At 36.2% G+C, this 19,393-nt stretch overlaps 4 protein-coding genes across 8 annotated transcripts; all 4 read left to right on the top strand.

Moving 5' to 3' along the window:
* Nucleotides 1-212: 212 nt before the first annotated feature.
* Nucleotides 213-2,385, top strand: LOC114738495 (U-box domain-containing protein 38-like). The gene has a single exon (XM_028926556.1). The coding sequence runs from the start codon at nt 608-610 to the stop codon at nt 2,207-2,209; it is 1,602 nt and encodes a 533-aa protein (XP_028782389.1). The 5' UTR covers nt 213-607; the 3' UTR covers nt 2,210-2,385.
* A 1,369-nt stretch (nt 2,386-3,754) lies between these two features.
* LOC114738496 (putative DNA glycosylase At3g47830) lies at nt 3,755-7,242 on the top strand. Of its 2 annotated transcripts, none has more exons than XM_028926558.1 (4): nt 3,755-4,162; nt 4,766-4,966; nt 6,531-6,587; nt 6,721-7,242. In XM_028926558.1, the coding sequence occupies exons 1-4, from the start codon at nt 3,764-3,766 to the stop codon at nt 6,952-6,954; spliced, it is 891 nt and encodes a 296-aa protein (XP_028782391.1). In that variant the 5' UTR covers nt 3,755-3,763; the 3' UTR covers nt 6,955-7,242. The 2 variants fall into 2 exon arrangements, with proteins under 2 accessions (XP_028782391.1, XP_028782390.1); XM_028926557.1 differs by having other exon boundaries at nt 3,755-4,183.
* Nucleotides 7,243-8,983: 1,741 nt separating this feature from the next.
* LOC114738497 (alpha-mannosidase I MNS5-like) lies at nt 8,984-14,060 on the top strand. 4 transcript variants are annotated; one of them, XM_028926559.1, is made up of 15 exons: nt 8,984-9,237; nt 9,939-9,981; nt 10,059-10,124; nt 10,210-10,271; nt 10,414-10,513; nt 10,678-10,860; nt 11,322-11,370; nt 11,461-11,640; nt 11,862-11,982; nt 12,129-12,210; nt 12,302-12,387; nt 12,567-12,667; nt 12,853-12,994; nt 13,120-13,270; nt 13,664-14,060. In XM_028926559.1, the coding sequence occupies exons 1-15, from the start codon at nt 9,101-9,103 to the stop codon at nt 13,877-13,879; spliced, it is 1,719 nt and encodes a 572-aa protein (XP_028782392.1). In that variant the 5' UTR covers nt 8,984-9,100; the 3' UTR covers nt 13,880-14,060. The 4 variants fall into 4 exon arrangements, with proteins under 4 accessions (XP_028782392.1, XP_028782394.1, XP_028782395.1 ...); XM_028926560.1 differs by having other exon boundaries at nt 9,165-9,241; XM_028926561.1 differs by lacking the exon at nt 9,939-9,981 and having other exon boundaries at nt 9,158-9,237.
* A 2,432-nt stretch (nt 14,061-16,492) lies between these two features.
* LOC114738500 (snakin-2) lies at nt 16,493-17,554 on the top strand. Its single transcript, XM_028926570.1, has 4 exons — nt 16,493-16,803; nt 16,907-16,969; nt 17,067-17,106; nt 17,194-17,554. Exons 1-4 carry the CDS (start codon nt 16,744-16,746, stop codon nt 17,376-17,378), a joined length of 348 nt encoding a protein of 115 aa, XP_028782403.1. The 5' UTR covers nt 16,493-16,743; the 3' UTR covers nt 17,379-17,554.
* The last annotated feature ends 1,839 nt before the right edge of the window (nt 17,555-19,393 follow it).

Here is a 19,393-nt window from a genome sequence, read left to right as displayed (position 1 = left end):
TGTATTTCTTTGGCCTGAAAGTATGTTTTGTATTGATTCATAATAAATTTAAAATTAATCCCATAGTTTCTTCTTTTTTTTTTTAATAAAAAGAAAAATGCGCGCGGCATGATGCAGGAACTGAGGGGAATGAAATTCCAGCAAAGACAAATTCGCATAGTTGACTGGTCAATTTGACAAAGGCATAATCATCCCCACCACCTCACTCCAACTGGCAGCTTGCAGGGGGCCAAAAAACTAAATAACGTAACACGAGTATTATTTTCATTTTTAATTAAAAGCTGTATATTTACTTAAGTTTCATAAATACCCTCGTCAGTGCGGAAAAAGAACAGCCCCCCAGCCATAAAAATATCCCCCGCGAAATGAGGTTAAAAATGGAAGAGAAAACCGAGGAGGAAGAACCCTATCAACTCCAGAGCTGTCGTACTCAATCAGAGAATTGCACTGCATACTAAGTCTTGGGGTCATAACCACTTGAAGATCCGGTCTTCTTCAACCTGTGCTCCTCGTACAACCTCCCAACTCACTCGCAAGATATTGAGCTGCTCTGAGTTGCTCATTGGAGAAGAATCCGAGGAAAAAGTCCACCCCAGTCGTTGAAGAAATGGGTGGTGGCAATGGCAAGCGAAGGTGGAGAATTTCCTTCCATCGTTCTTCTTCTTCTTCTCCCTCCTCTGATTCCAAGCTTCAACCAAAGCATCCCCCAAAGGAGTTTCTATGTCCAATTTCTGGGACTTTCATGTCCGACCCCGTTGTTGTTGCTTCGGGTCATACATTCGAACGCGTTGCCGTTCAGGTTTGCAGGGATTTGAACTTCTCCCCCAGCCTCGAAGATGGGTCTCGACCCGATTTCTCCACAGTTATTCCCAATTTGGCCATCAGAAGTACCATCTCCAATTGGTGCAAAAGCTCCGGTGTGGAACTCCCTTGCGCGCCTGAATATAGCTCGGTCGAGGGGGCTGTACGCTTATCAATGGCGTCCCAGCAGGACTCGCCAGATTTAAGGGTTTCAGAGAGGGAATTGCTGAAGGCGGTGGCGGACAACCCGCCGGTGATTTTCTCCCACGCCGCCACCGAGTTGGGTCCTCGAGTTAACCACTTCGATTCGTGCTCGTCTGAGGAATCCGTAATCATCGTGCCCAGTCCCGGCACGCCTCTGCATCTAACCACTCGTCCAACCTGTTACTCTTCATCGTCGTCTTCTTCCGCGACCGTGGAATCGGAGTTTCAAAACCCTAATGGCCCAATTTCCGAAGAAGAGGGCAAATTAGTCTCGAAGATGAAAAGTAGTGAGATTTTCGAGCAAGAAGACGCCGTAATATCACTAAGAAGCATCACGAGGAACCGAGAGGACACCCGAATTTCGCTCTGCACTCCCCGATTGCTTGACGCCCTACGATCTTTGATAGCCTCCAGGTACTCCGTTGTTCAAGTAAACGCCGTCGCTTCGGTGGTCAATCTCTCCCTCGAGAAATCCAATAAGGTGAAGATCGTTCGGCGGGGATTCGTCCCCTATCTCATTGACGTCTTGAAGGGGGGATCCGATGAATCGCAGGAACACGCAGCGGGCGCCCTCTTCAGCTTAGCTTTAGACGACGACAACAAAATGGCCATCGGAGTTCTCGGCGCGTTTCAGCCACTCATGCACGCGCTAAGATCCGAGTCGGAGCGTACCCGAAACGACTCGGCGCTCGCGTTGTACCATCTGACGTTAGTACAAAGCAATCGGTTCAAGCTCGTGAGACTCGGGGCAATTCCGACCCTACTGGCGATGTTGAGATCAGGTAAATTGACGAGCCGAGTATTGCTAATTCTTTGTAACCTTGCTGTGTGTACGGAGGGACAATCGGCGATGCTGGACGGTAATGCAGTGGATTGCTTAGTGAGTTTACTAAAGGGGAAAGAGTTGGACTCGGAGTCAACTCGTGAGAACTGTGTTGCTGCGTTGTATGCGCTCAGCCACGGAAGCTTGAGGTTCAGAGCAGTGGCGAAGGAGGGAAGGGTCATGGAGGTGTTGAAAGAGATTGAAGAGAGAGGTACAGAGAGAGCCAGAGAGAAAGCGAGGAAGATAGTGCAGACGATACGGGCGGGAGGAGAAGACGGGGAAGATGGAAACGGGTCGAATTTTGAATTGGACTCGGGCGGGCGAAACCGGAATCGGTTCCGAGGGAGGAATGACAACATTGCGAACTCGAATGTATTTTAGACTTGATGGTTGTGTTGGGTATATTTCTGTTTGGTAAATAGTTGCATTTATTGGTTGGTTTAAAGCAGTGGGAAGTTGTAAGTAATTATTGGTGAAATGTAGAAGACACGTTGACAGGCAACACCAAAAATTGGTCATTTTTTGAATGTGTTCTTTTAATGATGGGATTCATTCTTGTGGTCTTTCTCTTCTAACCTCAGGATTTACCTCCCAAACCGCTCAAGAATCTCAAGGCCTATTGGTATCCAAGTCATGATCCTTGATTCGAATGAAACAGAGATCCCAAAAGGTTCAGCGTAGAAAGGATAAAACATGGCTAAATAACCCAAGATACTTGAGAGCTTAGAACAACAAACTGACGTTGGGAATTCAAAAAGGACACATTAGAATACCAATCTAAGACAACAGAACAGGAAATGAAAGAGCAGAGGCACTAGCAGGAGCCACGATGCTTGCCTGAGACTGGGCATTTACGATGTGTTTATTAGACATGAGCCAACTGAACAAAAGGGGACGTTATCTTAATAGCTGATCTGCCAAGTCAATTAGTTGTCAAATTATAGTGGTCTTCCCAAACTATGCACTGGTCTTCTCGAGTCAACAAGAGCCACGGATAAGAACGTAATGTTTTTCTGTGAGGGCCTTCGGATATTGGGGACGTTGATTTCACTTTCTATTCGCTTGCTTTGTCTAGAGGGACTACGAACTCGCAAATTGATCTTGTAGAGGTAAATATCAATTGGTGGGCCTACTTGCAGACCGAAGCTTAAAAATCTGTTTCTTTTTTCCCTCTGATCAGCAGCTTTGAGCTTCTTCTGAATCTTCATAATCTGGATTCTGGAATGTGGATCTCTCATTTGTTAGTCTGTTAATTTTAAGGCTAAAGTATACACTTGGTCTTTTAATTCTATATAAGGTTTTAGTTTGATCCCTTAACTTTAAGTATACTTTTAGTCTTTTAGCTCCAAAATTATTATTTTTAAATTATAATTTTTTGTAACAGTCATAGTCATTTTGAATATTAAACTTAATAAGTTAGTATTTAGTACTCCTCCGATCCTAATTATAAGACCCAATTGACTTATTTGAGGAGATTAAGGAAGTAAGTTAAGTTGGTTATTTATAATAAATAAGTGTTGTCATTCCTAAAATATCCTTGCTAATTAAGTATATTGGCTAAAACTATCATTATTAGAAGGATTATCTTGGAAAAAAATGCATAAATATAAGAGAAAAATGGATTGGGGTCTTATAATTAGGACCAAATAAAAAGTCAAATAGGGTCTTATAATAAGGACCGGAGGAGTAATATTTTATCAGCATTCAAGAGCTCAATATCATTATTTTTTGTTAACACTTTAGGATTAGAAAACTAAAAGTTTATTTTTTAAAGTTAAGGGACCAAAGTAAAACCTTGTATAAAGTTAAATGACTAATATTTTTAGGCAAAATTTAAATACTTAACAAATAAATTAATAATTTAATAAATATATAAGCGCTTAAAAGTTAGTAAAAACAGAACACCGATAATACTGTCTCCTTTGAATCCAAAGAATGGGAAAGATCCGCAAAAGGAAGCAGCCCGAGAGTGGTCTAGAGTCGAAGTTAAAATCTTCGTTGGAGACTCGACCAAAATCTGCGAGAACCACAAATGGCGCCATTGAAAACCTGAAAGATCCGTACCCAATTCACGCACGACCCAACCCCGAAGAATGCCGAGCCGTCCGAGACACTTTATTGGCCCTACACGGTTTTCCCCAAGAGTTCGCCAAGTATCGCAGAAAATCAACGGACGATGCTGTGGAATTGGCACAGGACGCCACTGGGTTACCTGCCGAAGAAGAGAGCGTCCTGGACGGTTTGGTTCGGACCGTGCTCTCGCAGAATACTACTGAAGCAAATTCCCAGAGGGCTTTTGCTTCTCTCAAATCCGCCTTTCCTACGTGGGAAGATGTCTGTTTAGCTTTTAACTTGGTCTCATTCTGCGTTCTCTCTATATATAAAATTGACGTTTTCTAATTACACGGTACACACTATAAAGGCAGAAAAAACCCACATCACCCGTGGCGAATCTTTATACCAATGCTGGAATAGTGGTCAAATACTTTTGTTCTGAGGGTGGTAGACAGCACCATGAATAAGTAGCTCAATTCTGTTTCCATCCATTCTCATCTGAGATTTGTCTGGGATTGACTGGTTATAACCATATTAAATTCATCACATTTTTATTGTTATCATGGTGGCTGAAATCCATAGCAGACTTTGTGTTCTGAGTTTGAGCTGCACAATGGCAGTGTTCCTCCTTTAGTCCTAGCCCTTGATATAGAGATAAACTGATGCATCGAGTCCTCTGTATCCATACCTTTCATCATTAGTTGCCCTTCAGCCCTTGTCATTCTTGGTCTTCCGCTTCATAGGTATGATAGGGTGTTACAGGTTCCAGAATTTGGAAAATTTTTATCTTTTGCGTAATACGATTTTGCTTAAATTACGTCAAATGCTTTGATCTAAAGTTCAAGGAATACAGGAATGATTGAATTCTTTTGGCTGGTGAAGGTTCTTAGTGCTGGCACCAAGGATGTGGAGGATGCCATTCGGTGTGGTGGTTTGGCTCCAACTAAGGCTTCTTGTATTAAGAATCTATTAAATTGTTTGCTTGAGAGAAGAGGAAAATTATGCTTGGAGTATTTGCGAGACTTGTCTCTTGATGAAATTAAGTCTGAGCTATCTCTTTTCAAAGGAATTGGTCCCAAGACAGTAATCCTCTCTACTTATCTTTTTCATTAGGTTCTTGCTTTATGTTTATTGCTATTAATATGGAAGACTGGGGGGAAAAAAAAAGCTATATACGAAAGTCATTAAGTCTTCTTCTTCTTCTTCTGGCCAATCCATTGCTGATACAGCACACTATTTCTAATCTGTATGCATGCGGAAAAATGTCATGTCACTTTCTGAATTGAAATATTGTGCAAATAATTCTTGATAAAAATTTCTACCTTTGCCTAGAGTCTGCGTCATTACGTATGCTAAGACTCTCATTCCATCCACAATATGCTCTTAAATATAGCTATAAAGTTCTTGCACTGTGGGAAATTGAGTTTCTGGTAATAGTTGGTAAAATTTTGAATCTGGCATATGCAATTTGACTTTGAGCGGAACAATTTTCTGCAAATAAGCTGTTTTCAATTTTAATTTTTTTTCCATTTAAAATCCTTGATTCTCAAAATTGTGAGTTGATCTCCACAAGAAAAGATGTGGGAATGGTGAGGTCTGATTTCTTTGTTCAACTTAGTTATGAAGTTTTGTTACTGTCTTATGAAACCTGAGATTGTCTTAGAAAGAGCATTGTGGGGGTGCATGCGTGATTTGTTTCTAAAATATCCAATGCATGAAATTAAGGGCAAAGAGATTGGGATATGATCATATGGATAATCAATCCAATAGGTTTTCTCGTATCAGCTAGTCCTTGGGCTGTGAGTATGAGGGAGTTTGGCTACAAGTAGCAACTTGAGGGAAAAAGAAAAACAGAAAAAACTGAAGTAAGGCTGAGGCTCAGTTTTACATTTGACAATCTCACCATTCCTTTTGAAGGGGCATTCCAATATGACATGCAATTTTTATTGCATCCTTGTTATAGTTTCTCATATTTATTATACCTTTACCAAGGACATGAGTATCACTTTTCTATCAATCTTATTTCATTCTGTGGTCCAAATGACTGGTTATGGAATTGCTGCTTATTTCTATTAATGTTCCTGGCTGTCTATTTCTGTTAATGTCCAAAGGAAAAAGCCTGCTGTCTTTTTTTTTTTTTTTTTGCCCCCTACTCTTATCTGATATGCTGGGAATTCCGTTTTTACCTGAACTTGGCTTGGCCAAAGTTAGCCATGGTAATCATAATTAACTTATCAGCAGCCCATATTTATTAGTTTTCTGTATACCATTATTTGTGTGTTAGAACTATTTTTCCCCCGGAAAAGGGGAAATAAAGGTACCAAAATGAGCAAAAGGACTTTTTACGGCTGCTTTGGATGATACTGTGACATAAGAGTTCAGACTTCTTGACCTGTTAGTTTATTAATGATCAAACAGCAAGTCCATCTTCTTTCATATGATATAGTAGAAATCATTTTCTTTATTTGATAATTTGCTGTAATAACAACATCCGCAGTACTTGTTATCTAAAGTAAAACTGCACCTTCGAAGATCATGACATCTTCTACACAAAAGGCCATGAGAATTAAGATTCAGTTGAGTTTACTGTGTTTTATCTCCTCTTCCTAGTGGTAACAGATTCTTTAAACTGTTGAATTGATGACAGGTATCTTGTGTATTGATGTTCAATCTTCAGCGAGATGATTTTCCTGTGGACACACATGTAAGTATGATTTCCTCTTCCTACTATCAGTATCATAAAGAAAGGTTCAATTTCCTTTTTCTCTTTCACCCCAAGTTCCATACACACGCGCGCGCACATTGCAAGTGTAAAACATGAATATGTATGTACACAGATATTTGAGATTGCAAAAACCATTGGGTGGGTACCAGCTTTTGCAGACAGAAACAAGACGTATCTTCATCTAAACCGCCGGATCCCAAAGGAACTCATGTTTGACTTGAACTGTCTTCTGTATACACATGGTAAACTCTGTAATAAATGTACCAGTAAAAGGGGTAACCAACCTAACAAAACGTCTTGTGATAACTCTTGTCCTCTGTTGAAATACTGTGAGCGTTCAGTATGAACTCTGCATATCAAATACTTAACAATTTTGATTCTGAAGGCCTGCATTTTTCTGTGGGGGATTAGGCCTTGTGCTCATAATTCGTATGTAACCTAGAAGTTTTATGAGCTGGTTAGTGTACAGCCGCTTCGACTCTGATGTCTTGGAAGTAATGCGGCTTTTAAGATGTTTGTTTGGTGGTATTAAGATATCCAAAATGATTGAATGCACTTTTAAGTGTCTTACTACAAAATCTGTCAGCATCTTGAATGCAGGCGTTGTAATTCGGTAATGTAGTTTTGTTGAAAAGTAACTTATCATCCAAATATTCATGAACTGATTCTTTTCTAGGGGGATTGGATCAGATCTACAAGTTGTTTTGTGAACAACATTGTTAATGGATTATCATTATAATCCAATAATCCCATCTGGTCATGACAATGGATTTGTGTGGAGATATGTTGTAGGTTACAGGTTTTTTTCTTTTGCAACTCTGTTCACAAACGATAACTATTGAGGATAATAGAAGCATAACAAACAATGATTACAGTCAATTCAATGGAATAAAGTAAAATGAAAATAGTGTTTTTAAATATGCAAAATGTCACCTGGGGGCCGGAATAAAAGACAAGAATATAGTCATTTTTTAAATAATGATAAAAATATTATAAATATTGCATATTTCGATCGATATATAATGAAACAAACGGATATTTTCATTGGGGGAAGATATGAGGGGCTTAGTTTGAGTAGAATGGAAGCAATGTTGAGAAGAAGCAATGATAAGTTTTACGAAAAAGAAAAGGTAGCAGTAATTTTATATGTAAATTTTTGCAGCTTCCTTGCGTTGTACTTTTCCTCTTTAGGCTGCCCAATTTCAATTAGGAAAGATCGTTATTTGACTTCAGATCATAAATCTCTTGATTTTTGATCTTCAGTTCTCTATTGCTGACATTTTCGTTAGGAGCAACAAACAAATAGTTGATGAGACAACGTCAGTACTCGCTAACACTACCCCCCACAATCACAACATGAACCCTTTCCTAACGTTAAATCACATTCGCAAGACTCCATCTCACCCTGCCCCAGGTCTTTTCTGCCACACCGCCATTCTGTGCTGACATTCTTTCTATTTTTCTTCACCACACGTTGTTTCAGACTCCAGAGAAATGCCGCCTATTTCTCTTTGACGTTGTTTTTCGATTTTTTGCCCTTTAACTCGTGTATTTAACATATTATCTTGGACTCTAAATATAAAAACTAATTGACTAATTTAAGTGGATTAAAAAAATAAATTAAATTAGTTATTTATATAAATATATGTTATCTTTTTTAAAATATTTTTACTAATAAAATTTATTGATTAGAACTATTATTATTATAATAATTATTTTGAGAAAAAGGAGATAAATATAAGAAGAAAAAGTAGATTGGAGTCATGAGTTTCAATTCACAAATAATTTCTTATTTAGTACTTCTCTGGTCCTTATTATAAGACCCAATTTGACTTTTTATTTGGTCCTAATTATAAGACCCAATCTATTTTGTTTCTTATATTTATGCATTTTTTTCCAAGATAATCCTTCTAATAATGATAGTTTTAGCCAATATACTTAATTAGTAAGGATATTTTAAGAATGACAACATTTATTTATTATAAATAACCAACTTAACTTACTTCCTTAATCTCCTCAAATAAGTCAATTGGGTCTTATAATTAGGACCGGAGGAGTATTTAGTGTCACCTGGGTTGCCAGGTTTTAAGTTTTAACAAGTTTTTTCATTATTTTTGTTCTTTTCCGTACTCTCGTCAAGTGTTGATTTTTCATTTTTAAAGCAGGAAAAAAAACATGGACATAATTGTTTTTTAAATCTGCAAAATGAAAATTAATATTTTTGGTTTATCTAGAAAACCTTCGCTTTTTTTTCAAAAGAATGTTTTCAAAAATTGGAAAGAGAAAAACAAAACAAAAAATTCGTACCTGATCTTCGTTTGCTTAATTGCTTATTTACTTTCCCTCGTCGGCTTTGAGGTTTTACTCAAAGCGGAAAGCATTCCCAGATCGTATTCCCCCCGGGTTCTTCGCCGCAGCAAAATCCGCTTCTACCTTTTCCTGAAACCTTGCCTGCCCATAACTCTCTTACATCTATTTCGATCGAAATTGCTATGATTCGTCGGAAATATTTGAGTTGGGCTGTAGTGTGCCTTTTGGTACTTTCGACTTTTTCTGACCCGTCCGTATCTGAACCACAATCCCGTTGGGCTGCCAAGAAAAAACGCATGAGAGAGAAAGCTCGCGAGATGTATGTTAATGACCCACAAATCGCCTCATCTCAATTTATTATTTTGATTGGATAGTGGTTTATCTTATATATCCCAGTTGAAATGATTAGTTCATTCTTCACCAATCTCTAGCTTTCGTGGTCATTCTACGAAATGCTTTCGATGACATGTGTGTAAGCTTACAATCTTGCAAATTTTGATTTGATTAAGTTGACTCTTGTTACTTTATTGTCTGTTGGAATGGTGTGCCTGAATTTAGGAGGAAGATCATATAGGAAGAAGTGCAGGGTGAGAGTATTTTGTATGTCAACGAAATATGGGAAAGTGACAATGCATAAGATGTTTAGCGCTGGATTTTCCCCTTGCATATGGCAAAAAAAAAATCTCTGAACGGAACTTTCTGGGATACAATCTTTCACGCGAGACTTGTAGCAGTAGTTGGTTGATGGTGTAAGTGAAGATAGCCTAAGCAAAGAGGCAGAATGATACTTTTAGCCCCAAGGGATTTTCACTGTTTAGTATAATGCAATTACATTTTGTGTTTGATGTTGATTCGATCTTTTCTCTCTCCTTAATTTACTTGTTCAATTTCACTTTTTATGTTGACTTTGTTTGGGGAATAAAAACTTGATAGAACTGCATTTCCTTTAATATGTGTTTTCCTCGGATTTTTACCGCAAATTTTTAACTGTCCATGATTTTCTTTTACTCTTGCTTTTAGGTTTTACCATGCTTATGACAACTACATGACTCATGCATTCCCGGTTAGTTACTTGTGTTCATTGTTATATTTATTGACACACACCTACTTTACAATATCTAAATTGCTGTATTCGTGCAGCATGATGAGCTAAAGCCTCTGACCAAAACATTCACGAACTCCCTTAGTGAGCTCGGAAATTTGAAGGTGAGTTACATGTTGATTATGAAAGTCAGAGGTAATTTTGTTAGAGGAGTACCACAAAGTAACTGTTTACGATTTACAATTGCAGCTTGAACACTTGCCTCAAGACTATAATGGATCAGCCCTTACACTTATTGAATCATTGTCTAGGTATATTGGTACGGTCACAATGGCTTGAATTGTTAGGTTGTTATAATTTTATAGCTATAGTTATCTCTTCTGAGTTTTCTTCCTTTTGCATCTTCTGGAACTGGACGCCGTAAATTGATATTAATTGCCCTGTCTCCTTTAGCCTGATTATTATGGGCAACAACACTGAATTCAAGAGGGCAGTGCTCTGGCTTTCTGAAAATCTAACATTTGATGTTGATGCACGAATAAATCTTTTTGAGGTAAATTTTGGATTTGCTTGAATAATTTTTATTCAGTAGTTTGGAGAGCACGGTGGTTTTAATTGTTTTTTTTAATGACATCCAGATGCCAGTGTTTATTTGTGACACTTGATGTTTGAAGCCTGATAATGGTATTGTTCCACCACTTGATTATTATCATGCAGTGCAACATTAGAGCTCTTGGAGGACTTGTCTCTGCTCATCTTCTTGCATCAGATTCTGCAAATAATTTTTTTCAAGGAGACTACAAAAATCAGCTGCTAGTACTGGCTGAAGATTTAGGGAACCGCTTTCTGCCAGCATTTAATACACCCACGGGTTTGCCATATGCATGGATCAACTTAAAGGTATTTCAAGGAACATGCTGAAGTCATGCATTTTCCACATTTACAATCCCATACGACATTATCTTTACTGTATAGTTTCCTTTAATTTGTTGCCTAGCATTTTGACTGTTTGAAGTAGGGAATACTCCTACAAAGCTGTTGTCATGAACATCTCTCCGACTCTCCCAATGTCTCTACTTTCTTCTGTCTTGGTCATTATTATTCCTCGTTATTTAAAGAAAATAATGGCGAAATTCCTATTAATGAGGTTTCAGTTATCTTAAAAAGTTCTTCTTTTGAACAAAAGAGTGGGGCTTTGTTAATATGTTATTCTTTGCATTTGAATGAATTGTCTTCAAGTCTCAAGCTATATAAATTATAGGCTATTGCTTTGTCCTTTTGTTTTTTCTTCCTTCTGTCCCCCCCCCTCCCAAAAAAAAAGAAAGATATATGATTACACCATTGCCAAATTCTGTGAACAGTATGGAGTGATGGAGAATGAGACTACAGAAACGAGCACTTCGGGTTGTGGTGAGAGGTCTAGTTTAGTGTTTTAAGACTAGGGTATAGTAGAATGATAGTTTTATTTGTGTCTAATTCTAATTTTCTGTTTAAATGCAGGTTCTTTGATTCTTGAAATGGGTGCTTTATCAAAATTGACTGGTGATCCTATATATGAATCAGTGGCTTTACGTGCTCTTCACAAGCTATGGAGCATGCGGAGTTCATTAAATTTATTTGGAACTACTCTAGATGTGGAAACTGGGGAATGGATAGAATTTTCATCAGGAATTGGAGCGGGTAGGCTCACCCTGAATTGGCCTATCCTTTGTCTTTCAGTTCATGGATTTTCCAATATATCAGCTGTATGCTATTGTCCATATTTTGGAAATAGTGAACTGTCTGCTGCTGTTGACACATGACTTTGATTTATATCGTAGTGATGTGTTGACCATTAAACTGATGGGCAGACCTTGTCACCTTGATGTTTTTGACGTTGGATACTTTTTCAAATATTCTAGGGGTTGATTCATTCTACGAGTATCTTCTTAAAGCCCATATCCTTTTTGGGAAGGAAGACTTCTGGAGAATGTTTCATTCTGCTTGTGTTGCTGTGCAGAAATATTTCAGACATGGTCCTTGGTATTACCATACTAACTGTATAAATGCTCTATCAGATATTTTTATCCAGTGCTTTAGAATTGATAGCCCATAGGCAGAAATATAAGATTAAGTATATTTGCTTCGTCTGCAATAGTTATTAACTTGAGCTTGATATTTTAATGCAGGTACCATGAAGCTGATATGAGGACAGGAAGGGCAACTTATTGGCAACTTACAAGTCTTCAAGCATTTTGGCCTGGCCTACAGGCATGTATTTGAGCATTGATAGCTAACTACTGAATTTTCAAGTTGATAGAGACATATCTGCCTTACCTTTTCCGTCACTTATGGACACTAGGTTCTTATTGGGGACATTACTGCTGCTAATTCAACACATCGTGAGTTCTACCATGTGTGGGAGAAATTTGGAGTGCTTCCAGAGAGGTATATTCTGCTTCTGAGAGTTACTCTGTATCTGAAGTCTATTTTTGTACGGCAGTCATCTCATTTTGTTATCACTCCCTCTGATCCTAAATATAAGACCAAAATGGGTCTTATATTTAGGACTAGAGGAGTACATCACTTTTATAAATTAACATATTGCACTGTAAACCAATGTCAAGGTATTTGTTGAACCATCAGATGCTGCATCCTGCTGAAAAATATTATCCATTGCGCCCTGAATTTGCAGAGTCAACATTCTATTTATATCAAGCAACTAAAGGTCTGATCATTCTTTCATGTTTCAGTTTAGTATTTTTGTAAACATTACTTTTTTGGCTTATCAACCAATGTTATTTGGTATTCTATCTTGACAAACATGGAAAGCATAGTATAGGCCTTCAACAAGAATTATATCTGTATTGGCTTCGCCATCTCATTACTTCAGTTGCCTTTGGTATTTTTCAGATCCATGGTATATTAAAGTGGGTGAAACAATAATTAATTCCCTCAACGCATACACCAAAGTTGAAGGTGGATTTGCAAGCGTCAGGGATGTGAAAACAATGGAGCTGGAAGATCATCAGCATAGTTTTTTCCTTGCTGAAACGTGAGGTTTTCTTATTTTCCATTTCAACCATGTAATTTTTATTTACTAAAGCGGAGAAGGAATTGAAAATGGACTTTCTTCCTTATATGTGATTGCTAAGATTAAAACTTTTCATGATTTGGCAGGTGCAAATATTTATATCTTCTATTTGATGATTCATTTTTAAAAGATGGTAATTACATATTTACCACTGAAGGCCATCCCCTTCCAGTACTAAGTGTTTGGCAAGAAAGGCTCCCAGAAACTTACATTCCTACTAATTGGACTTACATGAAGGTACTTGAACAATTTCCGGTAGTGATTTCTTTTGTTCGTCTGAAAGGAAGCATCTTTCTAATATGTCGATGATCCTGGGTTGATTGACGTGGCAGTATATTAGCGTTTTAGATATTTTAGTTTTCTCATGCATGCTGACACAAAGTTCCCTTTCCTATTGCATTTGATATTAAACAACTATAACAATAGTCTCAAAAATCAGTATAGCCTAAACTGTTGGCAAACCCTTGAAATGGAAAGATATGTTTTGAGTAAAAGAAGCGTGGCCGTTGGTATATAATTCGGAGAGTTGCATCATGATTTATGCCAAGTGTCAAATTTATGTGTCGGACACAGACATTGTTGTGCTTGAACAAAAGGACGATGCCAATGCATGGGTTTCTTGTTTTGCAGGATGGGAAAGCATACAAAATAAGTGCAATGTCAATGCAAGTATGTCCAGCGGTGACTCTAAGTTCAGGAAAACATATTGAGAGTGGATGCCATGTACCTGACGCTCGCAGTGACCACAGGTGTTTCGCCGATGAAGATTGTGGAGTTGACTCCACAACATGCAGAAGAAGGTCATGTAGTATGGCTGGTTATTGTGGCTTATGGCTCTCCATATGATTCATCATGCTGTTTCATTTTACGCACATTTTTTCACCCTCCTAATATGTCGAAATCCCATGATGATTTAGAAATTAGAATCCAGGAAGTTTTTTCGATATTTATTGTTTAACAATATCTGATTTTGTAAAATGGGAGAGGGAGAATAAATTAATAGGCGTACGTCTCGCGTTCTCTTTTTCTTAATCTCTGTTAAATTATCAGTACATATATGTATGTATGTATAAAATAAAATTATTTTCGCTATAACAAAATTGCGCTTCTTGCGTTTATGACTTTTTTTTTTTTCCTTCTTTTCTTAACTTCTTTCATATAAAACTATTTAATAAATTCCAAGATCTGTTTGAAAACAAAATTCGTTTCATAATTTATTATAAAAACGACAGATAAGAGTCTCGAACTTGTAAAAGCGAGTTTGTCTCAATCTTGTACGGAAAATATGAAAATAAAAAATAGTTACGGTTGGTTCAAGTGTGTAACAATTGGAGAGAATCCAAAAATTAAATTCATTTTAAGGACTAAAGTCATGGTTAATATTGTTAAAGTTATTTTCATTTTTTGCAACTTAAAATTAAATCTAAAGTGTCTAAATTATATTAATTATAAAAATTAGAAGGGAGGAGGGAGGAGGAGCCGAAGAAAAGAAAATAGAGAGGATCTATTTTCGAAAATTTACCTAAAAAATATTCAAAAGTCTGGCTTGTCAATTGTTATTAAACTAAGGCCTGTTTGATATAAAACATTAAAAATAAAACATAAGAATTAGAATTGGAATTGAAAAAAAATATTATAAGAGTATTTAATATGAGTGATTACTTGATACTTGAAATTAAACAAATTTATATATATGAGATTAGAGAATACTATAAAGAGATGTGGTATTTGCTGAATTTCACATGATAAAAAATTATTTATACTAAATACTCTAATATTTTTTTAAAATTCTAAATATAATTTTTATCTCTTATTTTTAATGTTTCGGATTTAATAATCCACTAGTACGATGGAACAGCTGGACTTGTTCCAAAAGAGTGCATACACGTCAATCAATGCCTGACCTATATATTTTATGGGAAAAATTATGAGTCATTTTAAATTTTATGAAGGATTAAGCATTTTAAAAAAAATTCTTTTAGTAATCCTCTTAAATATTTTGCAAACTTATCTTTTATGTTTCCAGTCTTAATTTTTAATTATTTCTTAGTGCTGAAAGCAAGAAAGATAAGTAACGTCACTTAGTCAGCCTTTTATGAGACTTAGGCTCTGTTTGGATAGCACCCCAAACCATGGTTTGGGGAAAATGCTACCCAAACAGCCTCTTCAAAAACCAAAACCATGGTTTTGGAAAAAGCAAAATTTTTTTGTTTTTGGAGAAAAAAGGGAGAGTGTGAGGGCCTATATGATATGTATCTTGTTATTTTTTTTATAAACATATTTTTTTATAAATATATTTAATCTTATATTTATAAATATATATAGACATTAATTATTTATTAATTATATTATCTTATGTATTATTAATTATGTTGGTAAAAAACATATTATTAACAATTTTATTTCTTCAAATTAAAATATATCATAAAATCTATTTTTTCTGTAATTATCATATTAACTTATGTCTTTTTTTTAGTAATTGTATATATAAAAAGTGCTTCTGATAACAACTATCCAAACACTCTCACTTCTCAGAATCACTTTTTTACAAAATCTATTCTTCACAGAATCTATTTTTTCCAGAATCTATTCTCCAGAATCACTTTTCCAAACCACGGTTTGGTTTCATCCAAACACACCCTTAATGACAAGAGTAAAATCACTCACAAACAATATTTGAAAGACAAAATTAAATAATAAAATATTTTAAAATAATAAATACACTAGATACATTTTTAAAAAAATAGAAATAAAGTCAGTTATATGAACCTCAAGATATTATTATTAATTAAATCTTTAGAAATTGTTAACTAAAATATTTCCCTAAATAATTTAGTTGGGGTTTTTTTTTTGTCTTCTATTTTTTTCCCGAAAACTCTCTGTTACTTGATTTACTCTCTTCACCTACTCATCTAATCTGATAATTTTTTTTGGTGAAAATAATCTAATAATTTTTTACATGTCTCTAAAGCACCTCAAATAATTTTATATGTTTAAATTTCCCATGCCAAATCATCCACTTAGATATTGTACGGAGGTGTCAAATCTTATTTTTAATTTACTCAAAAAGAAAACATTATTTTAAAGATAGGTGGGCTGAGGCGAACAGCGGCAAAATAAGAAAGGACTGGGAACAAGTGGATGGGCGAGGGAGTCCAGCTGGAAAGCTGATTGTTTTCGAGAGGTGGCATAAACGACAAGCGATTGGAGGCCCACTGAATTAGATGGATACTTCTCCCTCCCCTCCTCCATCCCCTACACATCGTCGTTTAGCTCAGTACGGCAAAGTACTTGCCTTCTTTTTTATGCTTACCAAGAGGCAGTGTCAGACTTTGGCTCTTGTTTCGGTGTAGCCAGCAGCCCAAAGCTGACTGATTAGTAGTATTCCTATTTGCCTTTGGGATTATTATGATTGTGGTTCCAGCTGCCATCCATCTGTCTTCCATCATCTTCTTCCTTAGACAGAGGAGGAGAGAGAGCAGAGGAGATGGGCGTCAAACTTATCCAGGAACCGGACCGACGGTGATAATTACAGGTGGCGTCATGAGGGGCCCGAGCGTTATTGCACGTCACTCGTAATCCTCCACGACCCCCTTCACCTCTCTATAAATACCACCCGCTGGGCTGTAAGTCCAAACCAACATCTGTCCTCTTCTAGTCTGACACCGCCCTTTCTTGTCTTTGCTCTTCATTTTCTTCATTGATCAGCCATGGCGCTTCGCCTGCTTCTTGTGCTGGGTGCGATGTTTCTGATGCTGTCCCTTCCAATGGTATATGCACTAACATGCAAAGGCCACTCACTCTGTTTTAACACCACAGTTTTTGAGACTTGAACTCTCTGATGTTGGACTCTGAATGTGTTGCATGACGCAGGTCTCATCTGATGTGGAAATTGAACACCAACTGGACGAAGAAGAACTCCTCCATCCTCTCCCAGTGAGTATTAATATTAACACCCTTTACCTCCTCTGTGTGAAATCACAGACATAATATTGATACTTGAGAAGTAATGTTTTTGATGTGGTATGAGCAGACGGTGAAGGAGGGGAACAGAAAGCTGATGCAGAACATAGGTGAGTTTATTAATTAGATATAGTTAAGGAGTAGAGGAATGATGGTGATAGAAGAAATATTGAAAATGGGACTGTGGATATGTGCAGATTGTGGAGGGCTGTGTGCGGGAAGATGCAGCTTGCATTCGAGGCCGAACCTGTGCAAGAGGGCGTGCGGGACTTGCTGTGTGAGATGCAAGTGCGTGCCGCCAGGGACGTCGGGAAACAGGGAGCTCTGTGGAACTTGTTATACTGATATGACCACCCACGGCAACAGGACCAAGTGTCCTTGATCTTTCACTACCCTTGCTCTGTTTTCTTGCTCTTCACTCTCCTCTGCCTCTTTCTAGGAGTCAACTCAAGTGTGTACATTTGTCACTTGTTTCGTCTTTATGCCCTCTTTACTCTCCTGGTCTACTTCCTGTTTTTCTTAGTTTTCACTTCATCTGTGTTTGTTTTGGTATTAAAATATATATATATATATATATATGTAGAATGGTTGGCGAAGAAAGTAGTTAATTATGTTCTTAAAATCCGACTCCCTATGTCTTTGTTCTGTTTCGGCTCTGGCAAGTATTTTCTTGGCGAAGAAGCGAGGTTAGCATAAGAAACATTGTTCTTTTTGTGTTCTGGGGGCAGGGAATGGCCGATCGATCCGCTGGTAACAGCTTACTTTTGTAATAAAAATGGGGGATAATGTTCTTAAATATATGGGATATCTGGCATCTGAAACCTTTTTTTTCAAGGTCTTGTACGTCTCCAAAGTAAATTTGACGAATTGTTTATAACGGAGATGTTACGAAATAAAATTAGAAAAATTAGGATAAATATTTCGTTGAAAATTTAATTTACAAATGAGATTTAGGATGATTAATTACAAAGAAAGGTTACTTGCATATAAAGCATGATAAGTTGGATAAAAAAAATTAATTTGCACAAATATTATGTAGAAATAAAAATTAGTTTGCATATAAGGGATGATTTCTATATGAAAGAGTTTTATTTATATAAAGAGAAATTGGGTGGCATATCGCATAATCATTGGCTTGCACATAAAAAAAGATACATTACACACAAAAAAAATTAATTTGTATAAAATCTTTAAATTTTATTTACTAATTAAATCTGTAATGAGAGATTTATTTCCAGTATTTTCAATAAAAGTTCACACATATAAGTCAAAAAAAAAATCAAAAGTGTTGATATAAGTCAAAAAAAAAAAATCAAAAGTGTTGATATAAGTCAAAAAAAAAATCAAAAGTGTTGATTGTTTTTTCATGTACACCTTGGGGGACTTTATTCTTAAAATTTTTTTTTTTCTGATTACTGAGCAGTTTATTTAATTAATTATAAAAAAATTAAGCGTAGAATTTTAAAATCACAAATTAAAAATTATTATAAAGATGTGTTGTTATTTATTTTTAAACATAATTATTTTTTACATTAATTTGAAAATTTAAAATTTAAATGTCATTTGTTTTAGAATTTTCTCTAAAAAGTATGAAGTTGCACATGATAGAAGAATAAATATGTTATTATAATTTGTTATTGGTTTTTAATATAAAAATTTATGTAAGTTTTATTTTAATTTTAAATATAAGACTCTAATTTATTTTATCTCTCATATTTATTTATTTTTTTAAGATAATCATTTTATTAATAGTAGTTCTAATCAATAAATTTAACTATAATAAATAATTTATTTTTTTAAAATTTATTTAAATTATTCAATTAATTTTTATATTTAAAATGAGAGGTAATAGTTTGTACTTTGTAGTCCAGCGGAATAAAAAGATATTCCTGTGCACAAGAGGTCGTGACCTCTGACAGTGACTAGTTGTCCTCCAATAACCCAAAACAAAAAAAAAAGAAAGACACGTTGATTTAAACATACAAAAGAAAAGATTCCAAAAGATATTTTAGTTCAAAATATCTGTCTTACGAGAAAAAAGTGGGGCTAGGTTTTCTGGGCCGAAAAAGGACGAGAAACCAGAAGAGCCCGAATTGATGGCACCCGAGTTTTTTTTTTTTTGGGTGATCTGGCATCCGAGATCTTAATTTACTGGGCGCCCAGGTTTTGGAGCTTAGTATATGCTGCCATTGCAAGGTCGGTGACGAACATTTTTTCTCCTCACATCATTTGAATTTTTGTTAAGACAAAGTACTTTTATATTTATATTTAATATCCGACAATATCTTATTTGCTCTCACCTAAGCCTATCAAATGGGATTGCCTGTACTTATCATATTTGGTGGCGGATTCAGTCGGTGGCAATTAAAGGCGCTCTATCATTAATGAACACATTGA

Source organism: Neltuma alba, unplaced genomic scaffold (genome assembly GCF_004799145.2).
Source record: "Neltuma alba isolate B1F8T4 unplaced genomic scaffold, ASM479914v2 tig00013597_pilon, whole genome shotgun sequence".
In the NCBI taxonomy this organism is placed as follows: domain Eukaryota; kingdom Viridiplantae; phylum Streptophyta; class Magnoliopsida; order Fabales; family Fabaceae; genus Neltuma; species Neltuma alba.
The sequence above is the reverse complement of the archived record's forward strand: the minus strand, read 5'-3'. Positions and strand labels throughout refer to the sequence as shown.

What these genes read in the sequence shown, in the direction of transcription:
- LOC114738496 (XM_028926557.1), top strand. Translation starts at nt 3,764, where the DNA reads ATGGGAAAGATCCGCAAAAGGAAGCAGCCCGAGAGTGGTCTAGAGTCG. An exon ending in TCTGTTTAGCTTTTAACTTG is followed by an intron (nt 4,184 to 4,765) that starts GTCTCATTCTGC and finishes TGGCTGGTGAAG; the next exon opens with GTTCTTAGTGCTGGCACCAA. An exon ending in AAGGAATTGGTCCCAAGACA is followed by an intron (nt 4,967 to 6,530) that starts GTAATCCTCTCT and finishes AATTGATGACAG; the next exon opens with GTATCTTGTGTATTGATGTT.
- LOC114738500 (XM_028926570.1), top strand. Translation starts at nt 16,744, where the DNA reads ATGGCGCTTCGCCTGCTTCTTGTGCTGGGTGCGATGTTTCTGATGCTG. An exon ending in TGATGCTGTCCCTTCCAATG is followed by an intron (nt 16,804 to 16,906) that starts GTATATGCACTA and finishes TGCATGACGCAG; the next exon opens with GTCTCATCTGATGTGGAAAT. An exon ending in AAAGCTGATGCAGAACATAG is followed by an intron (nt 17,107 to 17,193) that starts GTGAGTTTATTA and finishes GGATATGTGCAG; the next exon opens with ATTGTGGAGGGCTGTGTGCG.
- LOC114738495 (XM_028926556.1), top strand. Translation starts at nt 608, where the DNA reads ATGGGTGGTGGCAATGGCAAGCGAAGGTGGAGAATTTCCTTCCATCGT.
- LOC114738497 (XM_028926559.1), top strand. Translation starts at nt 9,101, where the DNA reads ATGATTCGTCGGAAATATTTGAGTTGGGCTGTAGTGTGCCTTTTGGTA. An exon ending in CTTATTGAATCATTGTCTAG is followed by an intron (nt 10,272 to 10,413) that starts GTATATTGGTAC and finishes TGTCTCCTTTAG; the next exon opens with CCTGATTATTATGGGCAACA. An exon ending in CACGAATAAATCTTTTTGAG is followed by an intron (nt 10,514 to 10,677) that starts GTAAATTTTGGA and finishes ATTATCATGCAG; the next exon opens with TGCAACATTAGAGCTCTTGG.